This window comes from Mauremys mutica, chromosome 2, assembly GCF_020497125.1.
Source record: "Mauremys mutica isolate MM-2020 ecotype Southern chromosome 2, ASM2049712v1, whole genome shotgun sequence".
NCBI lineage: Eukaryota > Metazoa > Chordata > Testudines > Geoemydidae > Mauremys > Mauremys mutica.
Window position 1 is genome coordinate 104189982 of NC_059073.1, and position 17615 is coordinate 104207596.

General features: G+C 40.1%; 1 protein-coding gene across 4 annotated transcripts in view; it reads left to right on the top strand.

Moving 5' to 3' along the window:
* The window catches only part of ZNF236 (zinc finger protein 236), a 193443-nt gene that overhangs the window by 155846 nt on the left and 19982 nt on the right, over nt 1-17615 (top strand). For all 4 annotated transcript variants that reach the window (XM_045006346.1, XM_045006348.1, XM_045006345.1 and 1 more), the window contains 2 exons: nt 5082-5276; nt 11451-11580. In XM_045006346.1, coding sequence (XP_044862281.1) covers nt 5082-5276; nt 11451-11580 — 325 coding nt within the window. The remainder of the gene's footprint in view (nt 1-5081; nt 5277-11450; nt 11581-17615) is intronic.

Genomic DNA, 17615 nt, shown 5'->3' on the forward strand with positions numbered 1-17615 from the left:
ATTTGGCCATCAAGGTTCTTTCAAAGCTCTAAAAACTCTTACGTACTAGTTAGTAATAAAAGAACTACACTGAAATATTTTAAATTGATGAGGACATTTTTATTGGGTATTGAATTTCTCACAGTTACAGTCTGATTACAGTAAAAATGCTATTTGACTCTCAATGCTTTGAGGGTATGCAAGAGAAGGATTATATGCAACAGTCTCCACTTAAATTATTAATTGGTTTAAAATAGCAGATCGTTAAGAAGGGTGATCTAGACTGTAATATCCCAGACAACACAGAGGAAAGCTGTTGTTCAAAACCACCTACCCAATTCTGCTTTTGTGTTGTCTAGAACTATGGTACAATATTTGGACTTGCCATTGGTCCACTGGTATCACCTGATGTCATTTACCCACATTTTTTCAAGTATCTATGCAGAAAAGTTAATTTTGTATAACTCTTCCATCAATCAATTATTGTGGAACTTCCCCTTGTGTGCAAAAATTGTAGGAAGATTGAATGCTTTGGAAGTAAACTCTGGGCTTAAGCCCGAAGTACTCTGCTTTCTGCTAGCTCTGCCTCCCATCAGTAGCTAGATGCAGCAATTCAAGTTCTCCTGAAGCTTTCCTCTTTTAATTCCTCATAAGGAAGCAGGGACACTTCTCTTTGTTTATCCTTCTTGACCTTTCCCCCTCGTTTTGGGAAATAGTTTCCCCCATTTTCCTCAGCTTTCAGAAACCACTCAGTAAAAAATGCTGTTTAGCAAGTAGACTGTCCCCATCCATTACCCCTCTCAAGCAGTTGGAAAAAGCATTGGTTTTTAGACTAAAAGGTATGAAGGAGTACTATGCCATTTGGATTTCACCTCTTGTTCTGAGATGAATATAAAGCTTGGACTTGGGGGTAATGTCGTATTCATCCAAGAAGATGCTCTCACCTTGCCTCGAGAAACAAAAAAAGATTTTTAAAGGTAACCAAAAAATGAGCATCAAGAGGCTGGGCCACAGCCAAAAACAACTTTCCGTTTTGTGTCAGTGGGTAGTAGTGTTATTAATCCTCTTGTCATACACTTTTACAAAAAGAAGAGGAAAAAGAGTAATACTTATCTTTCAGATCTAGGCAGAAAAGACTGTTCCATTTCATTGTTACTTTGAAGAGATAATCAAATCTTAAAGAAATTTGTATAGAGCAAAATAGTAAACAGCCAAATAAGGAGATGTGGGTCAAAACTGGACTAATTTATGGGTTGTGATCCTAATCTTCAAGGTTGTCAATGGCCTGGACCCATCTACACCAGGTATCTGCTTTTCTCTCTCTCTCTCTGCCCAAGATCTTCCATTAAAATCTGTTTCACTGGGAACAATAGATTTGTCCCGGGTTGGGGAAAGGTGCGTGTGGAAAAATCTCATCTCTTGTTCACAGCTAGCTTCCCCAGTCTCCACTGCTGGGACATTGCACCCATCCAGAGTTAATGGACTACTGCTGCCATCTTTCCTATCTCTGAAGAGTTCTGGGGACAGGATTGAAGGACCTGAGGAGCGTATCTCTACAGCTTCCTTTTCCTCCTCAATGGTGTCATCCCATCTTTCAGTAGTGAAAGTTTTAGATACTAACAGTCTCTGGAGATGCCCTCTCAGCTGTGTCTTAATGAATTCATCATTTAGTGGGCTGCTCTTTGAATGATTCAGCACTTCATTATCCCTTTGATCGTCTCATTCTCTGCATCTTGATTCATCAGTTGATCACTTGATTTTCCATATTTGTAACTGTTTCATTGCCCTCTATTTTCTTCATAATAAATTGTCACTTAATAATTTTTGCATGAATTCATTATCCCAATTGATTGATACAGTGAATTTCATTGCTCTAACTTTTCTGCTGTTCATGTGATTTTTCCTGCCACACGCACATTTTAAATTGCTTCACTAATTATTTGATTTTTGACTTCTAGCAACCATGCTCATCATAGTTGTCCTCCATTACCTTGTTCCAAACACCCTCTTGTTCCGCCGTATCTTCCCTTCTCACTGCCCTACATCACAATTTCTCTTTCCATTCTTTTTTCTCCCTTCACTCATTGCCAGGTTCACCTCACAGCCTCCTTGCAACTCCATGACATTCCACATCTCACTGCTGCCATCATCCCATAATGCCTCTCTTTTTGCATCAAGTAATATCTAACCCAGCCTTGCCCCGTCTACATTGCCCTTTGTTCCTCACCAATCACACCTTGCTTTGTCACCCTTCCTGTCCCTTAGGGTCCCATACGCTCCCAATTTCTTTACTAAGACCGCTGTTTTTCTCTTCCCTTTTTCACTCCTCTACAAAAGAATACCACAGTCCTGTCCACTTCCTACTCCCCACATTCCTGACCTTTGAAGTTGTGTTCTAATATAGAGGTATCAATTCTCTCTCTCCACACTGTATATCATACCCAAAGAATGATACAGAGAGTGTCAGATTCCTCCTCTTCCTGAAGACTGCCTCTCGATTCTCTCCCACTCCTCTTTCAAGTAGAACTCATCAGACTTCATTCTTCCTTCAGCTACTTATAGCTCTCATCTGCTGCCCCAATCCTTCCCCAAATACCTTATTCTCTGATTTTGATGTCTACCTTTCCCCCTCATCTTGATCTCCAATCATCTTTAGTGACTTCATTTTCCATGTTGCTATCCCATTTCATCCATCACCTGACCCGACCACCTCTTTGCCCTTTGTGATCTTGAACTATGGATCAACTCTCCCACTTGCCAAAATGGCCACTCATTTGACTTGTTTCAGAGTAGCAGCCATGTTAGTCTGTATCTGCAAAAAGAACAGGAGTACTTGTGGCACTTTAGAGACTAACAAATTTATTAGAGCATAAGCTTTCGTGGGCTACAGCCCACTTCATAGGATGCATGTAGTGGAAAATACAGTAGGAAGATATATTGTTTCATGTTATCTCTGTGTGTGTGTGTGTGTGTGTGTGTGTATGTATCTCACACTCTCACACACACACACATATATATATATACACACACACACACAGAGATAACATGAAACAATGGGTGTTACCATACACACTATAAGGAGAGTGATCAGTTAAGATGAGCTATTATCAGCAGGAGAGAAAAAGAACTGTTTGTAGTGGTAATGAAAATGGCCCATTTCCAGCAATTGACAAGGAGATGTAAGAAACTGGCGGGGGGGGGAAGAAATAAGCATAGGGAAATAGTTTTACTTTGTGTAATGGCCCATCCACTCCCAGTCTTTATTCAAGCCTAGTTTGATGGTGTCCAATATGAAAATTAATTCCAATTCAGCAGTCTCTCATTGGAGTCTGTTTCTGAAGTTTTTTTGTTGTAATATTGTGACTTTTAGGTCTGTAATTGAGTGGTCAGGGAGGTTGAAGGGTTCTCCAACTGGTTTTTGAATGTTATAATTCTTGACGTCTGATTTGTGTCCATTTATTCTTTTATGTAGAGACTGTCCGGTTTGGCCAATGTACATGGCAGAGGGGCATTGCTGGCACATGATGGCATATATCACATTGGTAGATATGCAGGTGAATGAGCCCCTGATGGCTGATGTGATTAGGTCCTATGATGGTATCCCCTGAATAGATATGTGGACAGAGTTGGCAACGGGCTTTGCTGCAAGGATAGGTTCCTGGGTTAGTGTTTTTGGTGTGTGGTGTGTGGTTGCTGATGAGTATTTGCTTCAGGTTTGGGGGTTGCCTGTAAGCAAGGACTGGCCTGTCTCCCAAGATCTGTGAGAGTGATGGATCGTCCTTCAAGATAGGTTGTAGATCCTTGATGATGCGCTGGAGAGGTTTTAGTTGGGGGCTGAAGGTGATGGCTAGTGGCGTTCTGTTACTTTCTTTGTTGGGCCTGTCCTGTAGTAGGTGACTTCTGGGTACTCTTCTGGCTCTGTCAATCTGTTTCTTCACTTCAGCAGGTGGGTGTTGTAGTTGTAAGAATGCTTGATAGAGTACTTGTAGGCGTTTGTCTCTGTCTGAGGGGTTGGAGCAAATGCGATTGTATCGTAGAGCTTGGCTGTAGACAATGGATCGAGTGGTGTGGTCTGGATGAAAGCTGGAGGCATGTCATTTGACTTGGTTTCACCAAAATCTACTTTATTTCTGACATTCTCTCTCGTGCGCACTCTCTCTCTCTCTCTCTCTCTCTCTCTCTCTCTCTCTCTCTCTCTCTCTCTAAATAACTACCCTTGCACTCTTGATAAGTCTTACTTCTCACTATCTTCCCTAGTGATAAATAGATTGGGGAAGGTGGGGAGAATAGGATAGCATGAGGATTGGAAAATCTCTTACCCAATATTTTTGATTAATGTCTCTTTCAATAAGGACTCTCCCAAGGCTAGCAGCTGACTACATCTTGTTTTTTTCCAATACTCTTTCAAGGATAGTTTGTGTACATACAGTAGTTCACAGAAAAGATAATTCACAATTAAATATTTAATCTGAGTTATTGTTTATGGCTTTGAAAGTACTCTCCTGGTGGGACGCCAAGTAGTTAGGATATAAGCCTGGACCTTTCAGGCACAGTGCTTGAGCTCCTTCTAGTCTTTGCTCACAGAGAGGGAATCCACTGTAGTGGATTGATAGGGACATAAGTCAAAGGAAATTATCCTGTAAGACAATTTATATATTTTGGAAGGTTTTAGTGACAATTTAGGAAGCAGCAATTATCTACTTTGCCCTTTTTCTTCCCAGTACTGAAATATGTGATTTTTAAAATCTCTTCTACCTAAAGAATATTATGAATTAGATCTCCATAAATTTGACTGCATGCACACCATGTACCCTTAATATCACAATATATTGTCTGTTTATTTTCAGATATTGCATGTATCTAGTGAATCTTGCATTTAAAAAAATTGCCAGAGGCATAGGAGGAATGACCAAACACAAATTTATATTTCCCCCTAATCTTGTTCTGTTCTTTTTATTGATGTTTGGTGCCCAGCTCATCTGATTCATTTGAAAATACATTGATCAGATTAGAGTACATAACAAGAAAAATAAATCTGTTGATTTCTGAGAGTGTCCTCCTCCAATTTTGAATGTATAATCATGTTTTATAAATTTTTACAGGTGGCTGAGGTTTCTTCTAACCTGACTAAGGGTAATCAAGAAAAGGAGGGCCGTGTACACCAATGTTTTGAATGTAGTCAGACCTTTTCTTCAGCCACAATGTTAATGCACCACAGTAAAGAGGTTCATGGCAAGGAGAGAATTCATGTATGCCATGTTTGCAATAAAGCCTTCAAACGGGCAACACATCTCAAGGTACTTGGTAATAACATAATTCCCGGTTAATATGTTCACTCATTCTTTTGCTCTAGATTTTTAGTCATGTAAATGAATTAAAGATACTTGTCATCTGCTTAATCTTTCCTTTTTGCTATTAGGGCGCAAGACAGGCATCGCATGAACTTTTCTGTGCAAAAATCTCTCGCTCTTGCACACACGTGCTCTCTCTATCTCTCTGTAGCAATAGATATATCTTTTTGTACTGCAGATCTCTACTGAAATACTCTGGCATGTAAATAATAGTGCCTCTAGAATTATTAAAAATACCAAAACAAATATATTTGTGGTGTAGTACCCCTAGAATTATTAAAAATACCAAAACAAATATATTTGTGGGGAATTATATTGTTTTGCATTTTCAAATAGACTATTAATTCAATATTTCAGTTTTCTAATGGTGTTTAACTCTGTAGGTGAAATGTATTGAAACAGAAATTAACTTTAACTCTGCAGATCTAATTCAGACCATCTCCATTAGTCCTGACTTCTGGGTGTCTCCTCTCTTTGCAGAATATGGAGACCGGTGAGGCTTGTGGCTTAGTACCCAGGTCCATTTGACTTCCAGTTGTTCTGCCTTCTGCATCAAGGCAGATAGCAAGTATGAAAGCTCCTGCTTTCCAAAGTGTTTTTTTTTAACTTCCTTATTGTGTTACTATTGTCTTAGTGTTTTTTTTCAGAATTTCTGGAAAGAGTGAGCAGTCTCATAGTATTTGGACTTTACAAGGAGGAGTAAATACTATTTTACTTTGGAGTTTTCTAATTATTGTTCTCAGTGCTCTTTTGCCACTCCCTTTCACTGCTGTATGTGGCTTGGTTAACAAATACTCTCCTAAAAGGCAAAAATTCATCTCTGAAGTTCCCCTCCTTTCCTCGGCAAAGAGTGAGCTCTGCCAGACCTATTCTTGGTCCACAGATGACCTTCATAAAACCATGGCATATAAATAATGTTCCAGAAAAATTCTAGCACAGCAAGAATTTTTCAGCAGCAAGCATGGAGCATTCATTACAGGTATCAGGAAGGCTACATCTACAAAATTGTTGCACTTCTGATGTAGATGATCTTTCTACATTTCAGATTGAGGTAAATGCCAATACCTCCACTCTATAAGAACAGCTCTTCTTTAAGATAACTTTACCAAAACTCATGCAGTCCCTACTTTAATACTAATACTAAAGAGGGTACTCTCCAGCCTGGGGAAACAGGCAGACATGCTGTCAAACATGCAAAATTGTCAGACAATAATATTTAAATAGATTTTCCTTTCCTTGGAGGTAGATGGGGAAGAGAAACTGGCTTGTTACTAGCTTAACTTTCTTTTTAAAGGCACTCCATTCTTAAACACAAGGCATGGGCCTTCACAAAAAGCTGAGCAATGTCAAAAGGAAGAAACCTTGAAATAAAAAACTTGAGATTGCACTACTCATCAGGCTTATTTCTAGAAAAAACAGCTATTTTTGCATCAAACTTGAAAAGAAGGAACAGGACAGGCAGGAAAGACTATTAACCCCGTCCTATTTTGTTACCCTGTGCAGAAATGCCGGGTATTCAGCCAGATAAAAGGAAGCAAACCTGCCATGTCAAAATTATCTGGAGAATATAATTAGGTAAGTGATACTGTCTCACTTAAAACCAAGAGGATTTGTAAACACCTAATGAGATTTTTATAAAATTTTATTGGTCTGAAGGGAAATCTGACCCTGACCTCAACGGCAGATACAGAGATGGCTTCTTTGAAAGCTCACTTTGCAACAGAGTTTTGAATCTGTCACTGTCTTGATACAAGCAGCTGTGGCACACATTTGATCTGCTAGAGCAGAGGTAGACAACGTATGGCACGTGTGCCGAAGGCGGCACGTGAGCTGATTTTCAATGACACACACTGCCCCAGGTCCTGGCCACTGGTCCGGGGGGCTCTGCATTTTAATTTAATTTTAAATGAAGCTTCTTAAACATTTTAAAAACCTTATTTACTTTACATAAAACAATAGTTTAGTTATATATTATAGACTTATAGAAAGATACCATCTAAAAACGTTAAAATATATTATTGGCACGCGAAACCTTAAATTAGAGTGACTAAATGAATACTCGGCGCACTACTTCTGAAAGGTTGCCGACCTTTGTGCTAGAGCAACCTTATGCAGATCCCTTAACCAGGTAAAGTTTCTTCATAATGAGAGATTACAGTAACCACATCCTTCATAGAACACACCTGAATGCATTTTCCTGTGAGGCTGTGGCCTCTAACTTCCTCAGTTGCTAGGATGCAAATATGACTCAGACATTGGACAGCAAATAACTACTTAAAGCAGATCCTGTGTTTTCTGATGAAAGTATACTTGAAACCCACGTATGAAAATAGCAGAGAATATAGGAAAATACAAACATTCCCTGTCTCATTCTTCTAAGAACCACAGAGAAAGAGTTCAATCCCAGCTACAGGAAGTAGTTCTTTAGCCCTGTTCTCAGGAACATATTCCAAAAGAAATATGGAAACCAATAGAAAGATGGTCCTGGAACAGAAACACTGGAAGTAGATGCCTGGAACAGAAACACTGGAGGTCCTTCTCATCTGGTGACTGGCAAAAAAAAAAAAAAAAAGAACTGCATGTCAGTAAAAGTCCTGGGAAGCAGTCTTCTTTTGCTTCCAATCCAGTTTGACAGCCTCAACAAACAAGACAAATCCTGTGCTGCAGTGAGGGTTCACTCATTGATTAGTTTAAACTTCAATCTCTTTTTTTCATAATCATTCCCTCTCTCAATCCCGGTAAACATCAAACTATCTCAACAAGAACAACAACAACAAAGGTGCTGTATTTTCTCTGACTTGGGGCCAAAGGAACTGTCCCATTACCAGAAAGATTCTACCAGGACTTCATGGTAAAAAACAGATCCCAAAATGAGGGTGTTACTAGACCACAAACATCACAACAAATATAAAGAAATCCAGATTCAGAATGGAAATGTTAACAGTTGCATTCTCTTCAGGAGACTATTTCTCCATGTAAGAGCCGGTAAAAATATACCTGCAAGTTTGGAGGTTGTCATTGCAGGTTTCTCTATTTACATATAGATAAGACACCACTTCCAGTTTAAAACACTTTCTTTTCACCTGTTGTTAACTCCAAGGATTTTTCACAAAGCCAGTAGGGAGGTGGTCATCAGGCACCCATCTGTTAGCTATTTCTGGATAACATACTGATAAGAGTCAGATCTCCATGATCGCAATACAGAGAGCCCAAATAGTTCTCTAGGAACATGGCTACATCATGAACCTGAAGTATACTGAATCGAATTCCAGAGAATATACTACCTAGGAAAGAAAATACCCCCTATGTGTCTGGGACATAATTGTTCTAACCCAGGAGTTAAATTCCAAGATAAAACCTTGTAGATTCAAAGAGATCCAGTCCCAGCAATTCAGTATACATTGTCTATTACCACTGGTGTCATGTATTGGCATCCAGCCTGGGCAAGGCTGTATAAAAGACCACTCCAAGCATTTGACCTCAATGTAAAACAGTGAGGAACAGTAGTCACTAAATTTGGTTCCCTCCAAGTTACCTCCGTTTGGTGGAAGAAATGAAGAATGCACATAGTCGCCTCATGCAAGGTCATACTGCAAGGTGATCAAAGCCAATGTGAGCCTATGTCCAACAATTTTTCAATCCAGGGATATTGGCCAGAACAGGAAAAAAACCTAAGTATGACTTAGTTTTTCTGTTTTTAATTCCAAACATTTGAACACAAAGGGCTTGGGGCATCTAATCAGTCGGGCAGCACCACAACAATAGCATATCTACATACCCAGGGAAAAGCAAGGAGTTAGCCTCTGAAAATGAAACACTAGAAAAAGTTCAGCAGATACAATAAAATAGATTTTCATAAGATTCCTGCACATCAAAAGGCTACCTGGTTTGCTGCTGGAGGAGAGACACCTCAGAATGGGCCCTGAACAAAATAGTATTCCAAATAAAAACCAAAAAGATTTTGGGGATACCACAGGTGGATTTATTCACCCACGGAAATACAGCCAACTCATACTTTTTTGAGCAAGACATCTCAGAAGTGTGGGGACAGATGCCTAGATCTGCAAGTGGCCCAGACCATCTTGGTACAAAGGCTTACAAGGGAGAGTATAAGAAAATCTTAGATCACCTCTAAGCAACTAATTCTTTGAAGAGATCACATCCAATTCTGTTAGGTAAATATCAGCATCTTGAGTATAGAAATTCCCTGCTACACCAGAAGAGCCTCTAAATGCCTGTTTTTGTCAGGGAGGCTAACCCATTATGATAACTACTTGGGATTATTTATATTTATGATAAATACATTTTTCTGATTATATCTTTTCGTAATAGTCATTTTATTCTTACTGCTCACTACTCAGAAGTCACGGAGTTGGGACTAATTAAGATGCGATGGGCTGAAAATTAAAATGTTTTGTGTATTTTTTTTCTGCTAAACAGCATCTTCACTTGTCCATCCTGCCCAATTGACTAAGGTTTAGTCCAGTTATATAGCTGTTTAAATGTTTCGAGCAGTTTTAATCAAGGGATGTTAATTTCATAGATTCGTAGATTCCAAGGCCAAAAAATACTATTGTGATCATCTAGTCTGACCTGCACCATAACATAGGCCCAAACATCCTCCAAATAATCTCCAGAGCATATATTTTAGAAAAACATCCAATTTTGATTTTAGGTGTTAGTAAACTGCTCCAATGATTACTCTCAGTGTTAAAAATGTACGCTTTATTTACAGTCTGAATTTATCTAGCTTCAACTTCCAGCCATTGGATTGTGTTATACTTTTGTCTGCCAGACTGTGAAGATACCATTATTCAATATTTTTTTCTCCATTTAGGTACATATAGACTGTAATCAAGTCATTCCTTAATCTTCTCTGTGATTAAGCTCCTTGAGTCTGTCATTCATTATAAGGCATATTTTCTAAACCTCTAACAATTTTTGTGGCTCTTCTCTGAACCTCTCCAATTTGTCAACATCCTTCATCCCATTTTAGCAAGTTATGATTCAAGTTTATTGTTTTGGAAGCATTCATCTGGTGGCCAAATGGAATGGGCATGACAAAATAGGTTTAGTTGTTAAGCAACAAGTTTCAGCTGTCTCCAAATTCTGCAGAAGACCTAATTAATCTCCAGAAGTTCTGAAGATGCTATTTAACAGAGACAAAATGATCAGATATGAATTTTTTTAGTCTTTTTATAGGAGGAGCTTAAGCATTGCATGGCCAGAATTAGTTGTCATCATATTTAGTGGATTATTGTAATTTGTGGAACCAGAGCATCAAGGTGTGCAAAATGATTAATCATCCCTGATGATTCATTATTCCTGATATTATTTAATGTGCCTGCATGCCCATGCATATACAGCATCAGAGAAGAGTTAAAAGGATGAGTCATGTGGGATCAAATATGTAAAAAATGAAGCGTTGAAAATTGTGTCCTATAAAGTTTTGTTTGCTTATATCTGTGGGCAGAATTTGACATTATATTGAATACTACAAGAATCCCAGAAGCTGCTTCTGTTAAAAACCCTTTTTGTGGGCTCTAGATGTAAACAGTGAGGAGGAAAGGGATTTGGTTAAAGAAAACAGAGAAACAATTACAAGGAATAGTATTGCACAAATGGATGGCTTTATTTTGCTTCAGCTGTCTAATATGTACAAGATTACCCCATATGTTCAGTGTTCAGTTAACACACAAAGCAATAAAAAATCCACCATTTGCAGTGTATTTCAGAAATACCTATTATAAACACCATTAATAACTACAGTGAACCAAATGTTGAAGGCTAAATCTCATTTGCTCAAAAATATGCCTTCTGGGTGTGAGAATGGACTTCTCAAATGCCAGATGAATGCTTAGCCTGTTAACTGTGATAACAAAAGTATATAAACTACATGGAATGACAAAGAAAATCTTCTTACATCACTCAACCATTACTCAGATTTCATTTAGAAAATGACCTCTGCCATTTTTAAAGACCAGAATATCAGCTTCTATCTTCCTCACTCTTATTTCTATTGATGACTAAAGCCTTCTGCTATTGGTCCAAAAATATAAACAAACATGTTTGTTAAAAAATGAATTTATAAAGCCATTTCCTCTTCCATATTTTGATTAGGAGCACATGCAAACCCATCAGGCTGGACCTTCACTAAGTTCCCAGAAGCCACGAGTGTTTAAATGTGATACTTGTGAAAAGGCTTTTGCTAAACCAAGTCAGCTGGAGAGGCATAGCCGCATACACACAGGTAATATTTACATTGTTGCCTGCTTTTGCGATTTTATTGTGGATCTTGTGATATTTAATGTTTTACTGAAAGCTGCTCCTGGATTCATATGGATATATAAGAATATCAGTTTTCATAAATAATAATAATAAAAAAACTTCTAGGTCTCAGGATTGTTGGAGAAAAGCTAGAGCCCTTAATATCTGAACACAGCAAAAAGCAAAGAAAAAGAACTGCCAGTGGTGGTGCACACACAAAGTAGGCACCGTCTGCCTACATGAATTCAGTCCTATGAATCATACTCCATTGTCATTCAAAGATTGTTTCCTCAAACTTAATACTAGTGATGGATTGTTTTCCAAAACTGTAGAGGCAGTAAGTACATGATTTCTTTTATATAGCTTGTACTATATTCTCCAAGAAAATATTTACACTAATTTATTTAAATTCAGTGATGTCCAACCTGTGACTCAGGTTCCTGCTACAGGGAGACAGGTTGGAGGAACCACACTTACAGGTGCCTTACATTGCCTCCTCTACATCTTAGGGCTTGTCTTCACTACTGCTCTAAATCGGCGCCACTGCAATTTATGAGCTCTGATGAAGACGTGGTAAGTCGACGGGAGAGTTCTCTCCCATCGACGTAACTAATCCACCTCAACGAGAGGCAGAAGCTATGTTGATGGGAGAGCATCTCCCACAGACATAGCGTGGTGTAGACACCGCGTTAAGTTACGTTGCTCAGGGTTTTTTTGTTTTTTGTCTTTTTGTTTTTTGTTTTTTTAACATGTTGATTTAAGTGGTGGTGTGGACAAGGTCTTACAATCAGCTCTGGCATGAGCTCTGAGCAGCTGCTGTCTTTTCACCTCTACCTGTTGCTCAGTAGCAGCCCAGCTGGCTGTTGGATTGCAAAAACAGGGAAGTAAGTTACTAACTGAATACTCAATTTCCTGCTTCCCTGCTTGGCTGTGGGAGGCCCAAGGATGTCAGGGCAGAAGCTTGATTCACTGTGCCCAAGCAGAGGGGAGCTTCTAGCAAAGGATTGCGCCTTTCCTGTACACAGCTAGATACCCAGGGCAGCCAAGGAGAGCGGAAAAAGGAGGAGAAGCTGAGAACCAACCTCTAGTTATAGCTCCCTGATTCTCTGTCTCTAATTTGCATTAGGTGATCAGATGGCAGTAGTTCCCTAGAGATGATGGCACCACCTGAGGGATAACCAGAGTACAGCCTTCAGCCACCCTCTCCTTGCCCTCTGTAGGCTCCTCTGCACCAGAGGCTGCAGGGAGGGAGATATAGGAGATAACTCTGTGCTTTCTAGGGACTTTCTCATAGTGGAAGGATCCCAACATGGGATTTTTAAATTATTTCCCCCCCTTTGTGGTGCCTGAGTATTGGTAAGGGAGTGGAACAATTCTCTGCCCCTCAGTAGTTTGTCTCTCTTAACCTTTTTAAAATAATGTTTGACCCTCAAGCTGAAAAGGTTGGGCACTGCTGTCTTTAATAAATTTTGTGTAAAATTGTCTAATTTACATAGAATCATAGGACTGGAAGGGACCTTGAGAGGTCATCTAGTCCAGTCCCCTGCCCTCATGGCAGGACTAAATATTATCTAGACCATCCTGACTGGTGTTTGTCTAACCTGCTCTTAAAAATCTCCATTGATGGAGATTCCACAACCTCCCTAGGCAATTTATTCCAGTGCTTAACCATCCTGACAGTTAGGAAGATTTTCTGAATGTCCAACCTAAATCTCCCTTGCTGCAATTTAAGCCCATTACTTCTTGCTACATGGTATATCTAAAACTGCATCTTGAAATGGCCTGTATGGAAGCTAGTCTTCAGCAGATGCTACATTCTGTGAACAGGAAGACAGGGGGAAAAGGTCTGAGTGAAAGGAAGTACAGGCAGTGTGCTCCCAACACAGAACTAGCAAGTAACAGAGGAGCAGAGATTGTATTGATAAGAGGAAATATAGTCATTAGGGCTGTCAGTTAACTACTGTTAATGCATTAATTTTTTTAGCACATGTTAATTGCAGACCCTCTGGGCGGGAGGGCAGCATGAGCTGCTCTGGAGATCCTGTTGGTCAGGCGCAGTAACACAAGCTGCCACCAGAGAGCGGGAAGAAAAGAGGCTAGAGAAAGAAGTGACAGAGAGTCCTGTGGCACCTTATAGACTAACAGAAGTATTGGAGCATAAGCTTCAGAGAAAGAAGTGGTTCTCATCCCAGCTCCAGCAGCAAAGTAGAGATCTTGACATACCCACCCAGGGTGACCATATTTTTTAAAGTAAAAACAGGATGGCCAGGGCTCTCCCTTGTAGGGTGACCAGAAGAGAGGAAGAAAATACTGGGACACATGGCAGGCAGGGAGATGGGGGGAGTGCCGCTGGCAGAGCAAAAAAAAAGGGGGGGGGAAGTGCTGCTCCTTTCCCTCCACCCCCGAGATCCACGTCTCCCCTGGCTGAGGCTGATCTCTTCCCCCCCCCTCGAGCTCCGCACCTCCCCCAGCTGAGGCTGATCCCCACCCCTGACCTGCGCGCCTCCCCTGGCTGAGGCTGATGCCCTTTCCCCTGAGCTCCGTGCCTTCCCTGGCTGAGGCTGATCTCTCTTTCTTCCCCCCCACCCCCAAGCTCTGTGCCACCCAGGGGTCAGCTCTGAAGCCAGCACTGCCTGCCAGCAGCGGATTTCTCCACTTTCCTGCTGGCAGGCAGTGCTGCCTTCAGCTGATCACCAGGGAGCAGCTGCCACCCTCTGCTCTGCCTTGCAGCCAGGAAAAAATGCCCAATTTTGCTGAAAAAGTAGGGATGGCTGGGACAGCTGAAAAAGGGGCCTGTCCTGGCCAAAACAGGACATATTGTCACCCTAGCCAGCCTGTACCCTATTGTTCCTGGCCGGACCCTCACTCACGGGACCAATCCCCCTGCATCGTGCCCCATTGCCCTAGCTGGCCATTCGCTCTGGGGGTACCCCATAGCAAACGTGGGCCTGGCGAGCTCAGCCTCTCCTCCCCTGCAGTATGATGAGTCCCTGAAGTAAAATCCACCCTCCCTTGCAAACAAGGGCTCACTCAGCTGAAGGGAGCACACCTAGCTCAGTAAAAGGAGTCAAGCCTGGTGAGCCCAGTACCAGAAACCACCCTTCCAGAAGCAGCACAAGACACCTTCCTCACCCTCCTCCTGCACAAATTATTGCTTATTCCTCCCCATTGTCACCTACTATCTTCCCAGGCCCTCCTCCTGCACAAGTCATTGCTTACTTCCCTCCTCCCCCCAGTACTGAATGCTTGTTTGTCTGAGTGATTGGCTGACCAAGAAGGACTGAGTGGACTTGTAGGCTCTACAGTTTTATACTGTTTTGTTAAGTGAAGTTATTCTTTTTTACATAATTTTACATTTGTAATTTCAATTTTCATGATAGAGATTGCACTACAGTACTTCAGTGAGGTGAATTGAAGTTTTTTTTACAGTGCAAATGTTTGTAACAAAAAATAAATATGAAGTGAGCACTGCACACTTTGTATTCTGTTGTAATTGAAATCAATATATTTGAAAATGTAGAAAACATCCAAAAATATTTAAATAAATAGTATTATATTAACAGCACGATTAATTGTGATTAATTTTTTAATCACTTGACAGCCCTAATAGTCATACATTAATTTTTGAAATAGTCAAGGGAATACAGAAAATAAGTGACCAACTACATTTATTTTGTATAAATGCTCTCTTCAATTTTCTTTACCGATTCAGATGCTTAGATTATAATTCCAAGATCCGGAAACAAAGATGCTTTCATCAGGCTTTCGGGTATATTCGTGAATATAATGGCCATACTGGGTCAGACCATGGTCCATGTAGCCCAGTATCCTGTCTTCCGATAGTAAATAGTGCCAGATGCTTCAGAGAGAATGGACAGAGCAATTATAGAGTGATGAATCCCCTGTTGTCCGTTCCCAGGTTCTGGCAGTCAGAGGTTTAAGGACACCTGGAACATGGGTTATGTCCCTAACCATCTTGGCTAATAGCCATTGATGGCCCTATCTTCCATGAATTTATCTAATGCCTTTTTGAACTCAGTTATACTTTTGGCCTTCACAGCATCCCCTAGCAATGAGTTCCACAAGCTGACTATGCATTGTGTGAAGTATTTCCTTATGTTATTTCATTGAGTGTACCCCGTTGGTTCTTGTGTTATGTGAAGGGGTAAATAACATTTCCCTATTCACTTTCTCCACACTTACATTATTTAAAGATCTCTGTCATATTCTCCCTTAGTCGTCTCTCTCCTGAGCGGAACAGTCTTAGTCTTTTTCATCTCTCCTCATATGGAAACTGTTCCATACCCCTAAACATTTTTGTTGCCCTTCTGTATAATTTTTCCAGTTCTAATGTATTGTTTTTGAGATGGGGTGACCAGAACGGCACACAGTCTTCAAGATGTAGGCATACCATGGATTTATATAGCGGCATGATATTTTCTATCATATTATGTATCCCTTTCCCTAACGCTTCCTGATATTTTATTCGCTTCTTTTGTCTGCCGCTGCACATAGAGCAGATGTTCTCAGAGAAGTAGCTATGATGACTGGTGTCTTTCTTGAGTGGTAACAGCTAATTTAGACCTCATCATTTTGTACGTATAGTAGGGATTATTTCAGTGTGCATTACTTTTCATTTGTCAAAACTGAATTTCATCTGACATTTTGTTGCCTAGTCATCCAGTTTAGTGAGATCTCTTTGCAACTCTTCACAGTGAGCTTTGGACTTAACTGTCTTGAGTAATTTTGTATCATCAGCGAACTTAGCCACTTCACTTTTTATCTCCTTTTCCAAATCATTTATGAATATGTTGAACAGCACAAGTCCCAGTGCAGCTCCTTGAGGGACCCTGCTACTACTACTTTCCATTGTGAAAACTGACCCTTTATTTCTACTCTTTGCTTTCTGTCTTTTAACCAGTTACTGATCCTTGAGAGGACCTTCCCTCTTATCCCTTGACTGCTTACTTTGCTTAAGAGCCTTTGGTGAGGGATCTTGGTAAAGGCTTTCCAAAAATCAAGATACACTATACCAACTGGATCACCCTTGTCCACATGCTTGTTGATGCCCTCAAAGAATTCTAATACATTGGTGAGACATGATTTCACTTTACAAAAGCCATGTTGACTCATCCCCAGTATATTGTGTTCATGTATGTGTCTGATAATTCTGTTGTTTACTATAGTTTCAACCAGTTTGTCTGGTACTGAAGTTAGGCTTACCGGCCTTTATTTGCTAAAATTGTCTCTGGAGCCTTTTTGTTTGTTTAAATTGGCATTATGTGAGTAATTCTACAGTCATCTGGTATAGAGGCTGATTTAATTGATAGGTTATGTTCCACAGTGAGTTCTTCAGTATTATATCTGAGTTCCTTCAAAACTCTTGGGGGAATACCATCTGGTCCTAGTGATTTTATTACCGTTTAATTTCTCAGTTTGTTCCAAAATATACTCTACTGAAACCTCAGTGTGCAGCAGTTACTCAGATTTTTCATCAAAAAAGAGTGGCTCAGGGTTGGGTATCTCTCTCCCATTCACTGCAATGAAGACTAAAGGAAAGAATTCACTTAGCTTCTCCACAATGGCCTCGTCTTTCTTGAGTGCTCCTTTAGTACCATGATTGTCCAGTGGCCCCACTCATTGTTGGCAGGCTTCCTGCATCTCATGTACTTTAAAAAATTGGTGTTAGTTTTTGTGTGTTTTGCTATTTGCTCTTCAAATTCTTTTTTGATCTGCCTAATTATTTTACACTTGACCTTCTGGACTTTATGCTCCTTTCTATTTTCCTCTGTAGGATTTGACTTCCATTTTTTTAAAGGATGCCTTTTTGTTTCTAGCTGCGTCTTTTACTCAGCTGTTTAACCATGTTGGTATTATTTTGGTCCTCTTACTGTTTTTGTTTTTTATTTGGGTATACATTTAGTTTACCCTGTATTTATGGTCTTTTTTTCCATGCTGCTTGCAGGCATTTAACTCTTCTGAATGTTCCTTTTAATTTCCATTTAACTGTCTCCCTCA